Genomic DNA, 8651 nt, shown 5'->3' with positions numbered 1-8651 from the left:
AGGGTTTGAACAGAGAAGTTTTAATCAGCTTTTTGTCATTTTGCAATCCAGTTCAACTTCAACCATACACTACACACTACAGTCAGTGGCCAAAGGCCCGTTAACGTTAGCTTGACGTGGTTGTCTCTCATTGGTGGGTTCATGCGTTCCGAACGCGGACTCAACTAGTACCCTGTGCAAGGTTTAAAGAAAACTGTTCTGGTGTTGCAGGATAAACCCCAAGAAATTTTAATGAGCAATTAGTTTTAGTATGCTGATATGATCTGATGCCCAAACGGGTATATAGGAGATTAAATCCTAGGATGCAGATCTGTTCTTCGACAATCCAAAAGACCCACTGAATATGAGATTCGACCATCAAATATAAGCGTGGTAAAGCTCTGCAATTACATATTGTAGGAATCATGTTACACAGTTGCAATACAAAAGCAATATTACAGCCATTGATCTTGATAACAAGATCAAATAAAAGAGATGCCTGTACATGTCCTTGAACAGTGACTCAGCTCATCAAAGATGGCTACAATAATTCCCTAGTATGAGAACCAAGACTGAATAATTTCTGTCCAAAAGAGAAGAGAATAAAACAAGAAAAGAAAACGTGGTTACTAATCCAGCCTTGCTCAGCATGAACCAAGAGGCATTTGTGATGTTTGTTGTATACTGGAATCCCTATTACATGTACCTTCCATTTTGCCAAGATTGCTCTGAGATCCAACTGGGCAAACTACTTAAATACCAAAATCTTGGGATGACCACTTTCCATTGTCTTCACCTTTACTACAACCCGGCATATTGCAGATTTTTTTCAGTGACAGTTGGGCAGAGCTAAGAAGGTACTCAGGACTAAAATGCTCTTGCGATGACCCCTTAGCTTGGCAATACTCATTGGTTGAATCATCTTCGATTTTTCCACTGGCACCCCCATGACATGCTGGAGGGATAACATTTGGCATGCCAACTTTCTGAAGCAAATTTTTGTCGCCATCGCCTTCACTTTTGAAAGTCGACTCCTCAGTTCCAGAATTTTCTTCATCCCTGTTACCAGAGCAGCGGTTGCTGACGATGCCATTTTTACAAGGAGATACATTACTGAAGGATGGCCTCACTAGTTTTCTCCTCTTATGCTGCTTAACTGGAACATCCATGCTCTCTGCACAATCAACACACTTGGCCTGAGTTTCATCAAGTGTCTTCCGCATTTCACTACGACGTTTGAAATTCACAAGGGGGATCTCTACATAAATTTTGTCATCACCCCCAGTCTGTTCATCAAGTTGAACAGCATCAATTCTCTTCATCTTTGTTATTATTTCCTTGTTTTCATCATCATGCTGTCTGATAGCTTGTTTAATTTTTCTTGCATTTTTCCTCCAGCATTTCCGATTCTTGTGCAATGTTTCCATAAGTTCATTAACTGATGTATTCTCAACAGACAGGCGGGAAAATACACTGGCTCTCTTATTCTGGGTGTCAGACTGGATAGAAGTATGGTAATGATTATCATAGATGTCTGCATAAAAGTCCATTGTTTGAGATTGCAGAGCAGTTTTTTGCAGAAGACGTGGCTGACAATCATTAGGCAATGGAATGGGGGCAGTTGAAGCTTCTCGGGTTGAATGATAACCGCAGTCTCTTACATAGGTTGGAGTTAGATCCTTGTCTGAATTTAATTCAAAGGATGGAGTATTCATATTCTCCCTTGACAAACCCATGGTAGTTACAGAGGGCTCATAGGAGGATAAGCCTCTGTATTGCTCAAGACCACTTAATGTCATAGGACTGGTTTTGATAAAATCAGCAACACTGGTGTGCTCATAATGACAAGGAGAAAGAGGTAATGGAATGTAGCCATCAGAATCTATTGTGGCATTTAGGTTATCTTCATAGGATCTAATCTTTTTTCTGGATAAAGGGAAGAGACTAATGGGAGGAGCTTCTGGATTACAAGGATAATTAGTGCAGACAGGTTGGACTGCATCCCCATGAGATGTTGAATGTTGTTCCATTGAACTGGGTAATGTAGACAAATGTTTAGTTTGAACTATATAATTGTTTCTGTCTACAATATGTTTGTTAAAACAGCCAGAAAGAAGGTTAGGCCCATGTAAATCAGGAAACCTTGTCGAGTTCACAGGCTCAATACCACCAACTGTGTTAAGTTCATTTTCTACACTACCAGTTGTTACAAATCTGCCATTCTCAGTTACTGTTACTCTACCCAAACCAGACTTGTTGACCTTACTTCCTATGGAGAGAATCCGAGGCCGTTGGACTTCAATTTTTTTGGTATTGAATAACCACAAAAGCTTGTGAACCTACATATTTAAAACAAAAATAAATAAATAAATAACTCAATTTCATCTGTGCTACTCCATCAATATAAGATTCTACAATTTGACAGGACATGAGTAAACCTGATCTTGAGAAAGACCAAAGTTAAACTTGTATGCTTCATAGTAGTTATCTTTGATGGCATCACGGAACTCATGTTCTGACAGTGGGTTACATTTCCAGATAGTAGTGAAATGAATCTGCACAAGAATAGCATGCAGAAAAATGCCAAATCCATTGAAATATTGAATTGCCATCATATGATAGAAGATTCCCAATGCATTTCAAGAAGGAAGAAATCAAAAAAATGAGGAAAAACAATAACACACCTACGTACCTGAGCAGAGAATGGCTTTCCTGATGAACGGAATGCATGTGGAGCAATGTTCATAGAACCATCTGAACAAGCCTCAAACACCCCATACAGTTTCCTCTTCTCATATTCAAAGAGAAATAATAACATTCCAGCCTTAACTTGCTTCACAAAGTCAGCTCGATTAAAAGGAAGTCCAAAAAGCTTCTGCTTAAAACATTCTTTCTTTGTAGCACGGTTGGACATGAAGATTGCACCGTACTCAGGAACAATTCCAGAAACACTGTTCTCTTTATGAAATTCCATGGATGTCCTTGTGAAGAATCTATCAAATTCAATAATGACAATGACAGCTAGGACATATAAAGGTGCCTAGGATGCAGTAATATGTTTTGGAAGGCAAACAGAGCAGCTGCACTCCAATCCACCAGAAACCAAACTGCCCCTGCCCCCACCCCACCCCACCCCACCCCCCCCCCCAAAAAAAGGAAAAAATAATGATAAAAGGAAAAAGGGAAAATAAAACAACAAACACAGATATGCCTTCATTCACTCCCAGGTATCACAATGTGACAAAAAGTACCATGGTGTGATGTGCCTTCGTTTACCCTAAGAGCGTCCATGCCAATATGATATGCCATGGGAATTAGTAGGGGATGTGTGTTGGACACACCAAAGCCATACACCCAACTTGTACAGTTGCAAGTTATAGACATCCAATATTCATGTCCAGAATATGTTATCATCCCATGTTCCTTCAACCTTATACATAATTGTTTAGTTTATTGTATATACATTAATTGATGTATGTAATTATGTATGTATATTTGTTTTGTGTGTTTGAATATACAAGATCTATGTTAGTCAATGCAGCTTTCCTGAATACTAATACTGATAATGGAATGCATTTCAGTCATTAAATATACGTTGCTTTCTTGATAGGGGATCATATATTTTATTGTTCAATGTACGATATGCCCATTTACCTGTATCTTGCAGGTGGACTAATCTTTGACAAGCTTCCGTATCCTGAGATTTCAGCGTCACATAGATCTAACACTACCTGCTTCAGACACCCAACCCAACTGTAGTGAAGCAGTAGTTAATTCAAAGCACAGAGCATGGTGCAATTGTAAAAATAATATGGAAATGTATAGAAGTATAAATATTGTAAAAATTGCATGAAAATGAAAAATGCTTTATTGGTAGTTAAAGAAGCAAATCGTCATAAACAATGCCAGATACAACCAAGCTCAGGAAAGAGAACACTGTGATAAAACCAATTGTCTGCCTTTCTCTTTCTATTAGCAAGAACATAATAGTACATTAACAAATTATTAAAAACAGCAAAAAAAAAAGAAAACAATTTCAAAAGTTCAGTAAGGATGCCATCTGATCTTTGGGCCAATTGAATGAGGTGTCCATTCTTGTTGCAGATCTAGCCTCCCTGAGAAGATATCATAGGGACCAATGGTCAGTATCTGCATCAACTCACCCCTTGTGAATTCCCCTAAGCTTCTAATTTGTTGTAACCCAGGAAAATACTCAACCTCACCCACTGAAGCAAATACAATAAAAGTTCAGATTGTATGGAATCTTCAGTGCCTATAGGTCCAAAATACACCCTAAATACATCTTCCACATGGTTTTTAGAAGCACCGATAACTCCTGAAGGACCCTCAAGTAAAATCAATTGTTTATCATCAAATTACATTCATGATAAAAAATATGAGAGTAGCAACAACTTTCTGGATACCGACCAAAAGCCTCATTAAATGGACCTCTCCTTTAAACCCAACACAATAAAAATATATTAGATTAGATCGTTGTCCTCTATGAGACGATCTCTCCTTCAAAATCTTAGGTCCATGGTCCCATTGGGACAACTAAAATATTATTGCATAATGCATACATAATAAGTGATGCATATTACTTTAATAATTTGTTTTCTCCCATCCATGTGTTGCACTTTCTACAATAGTTAACAAGCTTTTGACTAAAAAAGAATAACTTTAAGATCCAACATTTCTTTGCAATGAGCATGAATTGTCCAAAACTTTTAATTTTTCAATGCATATTTCCATTTATTTGTCTAAAAAGGAAGTAATAAAAGCAATTATCAGTTGCTAACAACTTAACACCCTTTCTTGTCAAGGATTTACATAAATGTAAAGTAAACTTAAAAAGCAAGTCATACTTATCAAGGAGAAGGAAAAGGCAGTAAATTTAAATAACAATGCCAAATATGTACATATTTGTAAAGTAAGTTCCTGCAGATGCACGATTTTCTTTTTCTTCTCTTTTGTGAAAAGCACATTATGTAAAAGTAGCGCTAAAAAAGCAATACTGTCCTGTAAACATGCAAAAAGCAGCAAGAATTGTTTACAGTTGGAAGTTGGAAATAATGATATATCTACATTGTAGATGAATTCAAACTTATCAAACAGCTTGAGCCAATCACCCATTTAACCCCAGCTGGCATGTTAAAGAAGCAAGGAGCGGCAAGGTTCAAGTTCCTTAAACACCAAAAATTGCAATATATATATAGTTAAGTGTTGAAGACTGCTGTAGCTATACCATTCAACAATAAATGATTAATAGATAAAAGTTATGCTTACATTTCTTTCTTTTTTTGACAAGAATGTTATGCTTACAATGAATAGATCAAATAAATTGACCTCAACCTCTAAGATTGTACATTTCTATTTCAGTGAACCTTTTGGACCCTACTGGGATGCAATATGTCAGAGAATTCACTGATGAAAAAGAATGCACAAGTATGCATGCACCAGTAAGTCAAGCAAAAGATACAGGCATAATTCTAGTGCACATGTACAACACGTATATGAACACTTGATCCATTCAAAATGGATAGTTCTGTCTTTTTGTATTTCAGCAAAGAATTTGAAAAACAGAAATTAAAGGATAATTTTGAAACAAAAGTTCCACAAGTACATATATAAACGAACAGGCTTACAAACACAGATACACAGACACACATATAGCTGGATGGATGGATGGATCAATGGGTTGCCTAAAGGTAGATACATGCACATAAGTAAACATACAAGCTTACGTGTCTGTATTTTATCATTTTTATTAGAACCAACATTATTAATACTCAACTCAGCCTTAATCCGAACTATATGAGGTTGGCCCTATCCTGCAGGTCCTGCTGTTTTGCTCTATCCAAATCCATGTTTTCTGTCAAATTATTAGCCCCAATCATCATTATAAATATACCATAGTCATTGTGTTTACAATGACCACCCAATTTATATTCCTTCTCTCTCTCTCATTCTCTCTTGTTGTTTCTCGGTTTCATAGTTTGGTTTAGTCAAACCAGTGATTTAAATGTGACAAACACAACCAAAGCACAACGAGTTCCTAAAGCCAATGATGCATAACAAGGCATGTACATGAATGAAGCCAGACACTACTTTAAGAAAAACTTAATAGCAAGGAAAAAAAAATCTAATGTCTTGAAGAAATAAATATTTCAAAAAGTCTATCAGCTTAATTGTAACATTATCATGGAATAAACTATTTGAGGTCTAAAAGGCATAGCCACAACCTAGTATACAGTGATTTACATATTCAAAACATAGCAAAAGGCCAGGTAAAGCACCCTTGGGTTCAACTGAGGCCCCAACGGTCAAACCCATGATAAAGTTATCTTTAAATTCTTTTAAGTTCCGCAACCTGAGAATTAAAATTGTCTTAGAGTTCATTCATATGCAGTCATCTTGCCTAGTTTCTGTGCCTGCACCATAAAATATGCTAGCTAAATCAATGCTAAAGTTATGTCCTTTTCTCAAATAAACTAATATTATCATTAATCAATATCTTCCATTTGAGATGACACATTGCATCTCAAAATCACCCTACAGGATAATTACCCAATGTTGGTCCCACTATAACCTAACTTTTGGCATTTTCTTGCATAAAGTGTTTGATTTCAGACATGAACCAGTACTCACACTTGTCAGCCCAATATCTTATCATTGTACCAATCCCAAAAAAGGTCCCTAAACCCACATCAATCCCCAAAAAATGATGAGAAAGAGAATAAGGTAAAGATCCAGCTTTTCTCATAAAATCACTTTGTTTAACCCCATCTCTCATCCTAAGAATGATCCAACCAATTAGCCACACTTGGCTTACAAAATTGTTACATATCACCAAAAGATGACAACTTGGCCAATCCTAAACTCAAGCATAGTCCAATGGCTAAACTTTTTTTTCTTTCCATGTTATGTCTCTGTAAGTTCTAAGAAGACATGGGCAGGGAGTTGGGTGGTGGACCAAAGGTTAGGTTAGGGAGCATCTATCTTATTTTGTCAACCTAGTGCCTTTTTGGTCCACCCGTTAAGACAATTCACCAATCTATCAACTTAAGAAGTCCTTGCATGGCCTATGATCCTGCCCTGTTTAATTTTCACAGGCTTTTTATCAATGTATAATTTTCAAGGGATTAGTAATCCACTTCCAAGCAGCACATTACTTCTTTTGGGTGGCATCTCACAGATTCAGACCTAGGGCTGTTCCCTGAACACATTACAGCTTAACACAAATCAGATAATTGGTGAGAGTCAGAGAGCTCATATCCCAAAACAAAAGGGTCAGAAAGAAGCTAATACAACAAAGCCAAAGAACAATGTCATACAAAAAAATCAACAATACAGAGAAATCATTAAAAACAATATATATATATATAATATATATATAATGTCCATATAATATTGTAAACTAATACAAAGTAGAGTTTCGTATTTCAGTACACAGATGATGAATGTAAGCAGCCTCTATTGATACTTAATATAATTAACACTTTCTGCCTGATATAAAATTTTCTCATAAAAAATCTATTCGTACCCTTACCCATGTGATATAATGTGAAAATCCCATATCATTAAAGATTCAAAGAAAGCGCACGAAACACTATCAACAACAATAGAGATAGATGGAGAGGATTAGAATTAAAACCATGGAATCAAAAGCGAAAACAAAACCCGTAAAAGAAACAGCAGGCAAACGAAGATCAAAACCTAAAGAGACATACATAGGAAACATATAGCCCCGTAACCCCGTTCCCTTCGACAACCGCCATTCGATAACAAGAACGGATGCAGAACAAAACACAGAAAAAAAGAAAAATAACAGGAGACCCATGAAGCATAGACAAACAACCATCATCAATCATTAAGTGGGAAACGAAGCAGATTCCGCATCTAAACGAAAACGATGGGGAAAAAATCAATAGAAAGATCCAATATTACCCGCAGAAGCCGGTTCTATGATTCGAAGCCAATTTGTGTACAGTGTGTGGTTCCACCACACTCGCTGGCGATTATTTGAGAGAACGAGAAAGGAACTGTAAAACGAAACGTCTCTTTTAAGCATGAAATGCGGTTTCCAGAGTTTCTATGGGTTTTATATGCGAAGGGTGATGGCTCTGCAAATCTGCAGTGATATGGGAACGGCGGGTGTGGAGGACGTGCCAACGTGGCAGGGTCGGTAGTGCACTAGTTTGGTTCCTTCGGTAGTCGGTACTCGATATCCGAAATTACTAAAATAACCTTACCATTTGCCTTAGAAAAATTAGGAGAGGAGAGGATTTGTGACGCCCGCCCGAATTCCAGGCAGACGTATAACCCTACAAAAATCGTAAGCAGCCCCACGACCCCAAAACAAACTCCTCTTAACTCCTTTATGTGCGGTGCAATTGCATTTGCACCGACGCAAAAGAAGAAGAAGAATAGCAATCAAGAGCGTCTGCGTCATAGAAACAGTAATCGGGTTGGATTTGGGTCGGATCCAATGCACATGTTATTACAAACTTGGATCCAAATCCGATCCAAAATCCAATCGAAATTAGAGGTCTCATGTTGAATTCAGATCCTATGGCATTTTGAATTTGAATCAAATTGTCAAGTCTGTTTTGTTATTTTTAAAATAAAGGGAAAATACGAAGCGAAAAAAAAATAAAGGGAAAGTAATTACT

General features: G+C 37.1%; 1 protein-coding gene across 3 annotated transcripts; it reads right to left on the bottom strand.

Moving 5' to 3' along the window:
• Nucleotides 1–364: 364 nt before the first annotated feature.
• Nucleotides 365–8080, bottom strand: LOC104610989 (DCD (Development and Cell Death) domain protein). 3 transcript variants are annotated; one of them, XM_010277877.3, is made up of 5 exons: nt 7927–8080; nt 3634–3732; nt 2672–2972; nt 2418–2534; nt 365–2318 (listed from the first exon to the last, which is right to left on the bottom strand). In XM_010277877.3, exons 3-5 carry the CDS (start codon nt 2951–2953, stop codon nt 732–734), a joined length of 1986 nt encoding a protein of 661 aa, XP_010276179.1. In that variant the 5' UTR covers nt 2954–2972; nt 3634–3732; nt 7927–8080; the 3' UTR covers nt 365–731. The 3 variants fall into 3 exon arrangements, with proteins under 3 accessions (XP_010276179.1, XP_010276180.1, XP_088748223.1); XM_010277878.3 differs by having other exon boundaries at nt 3634–3710; nt 7927–8077; XM_088892097.1 differs by having other exon boundaries at nt 3634–8073.
• Nucleotides 8081–8651: the final 571 nt, after the last annotated feature.

This window comes from Nelumbo nucifera, chromosome 7 (assembly GCF_055504915.1).
Source record: "Nelumbo nucifera cultivar China Antique chromosome 7, China Antique-T2T, whole genome shotgun sequence".
Taxonomy (NCBI): Eukaryota; Viridiplantae; Streptophyta; class Magnoliopsida; order Proteales; family Nelumbonaceae; genus Nelumbo; species Nelumbo nucifera.
The sequence above is the reverse complement of the archived record's forward strand: the minus strand, read 5'-3'. Positions and strand labels throughout refer to the sequence as shown.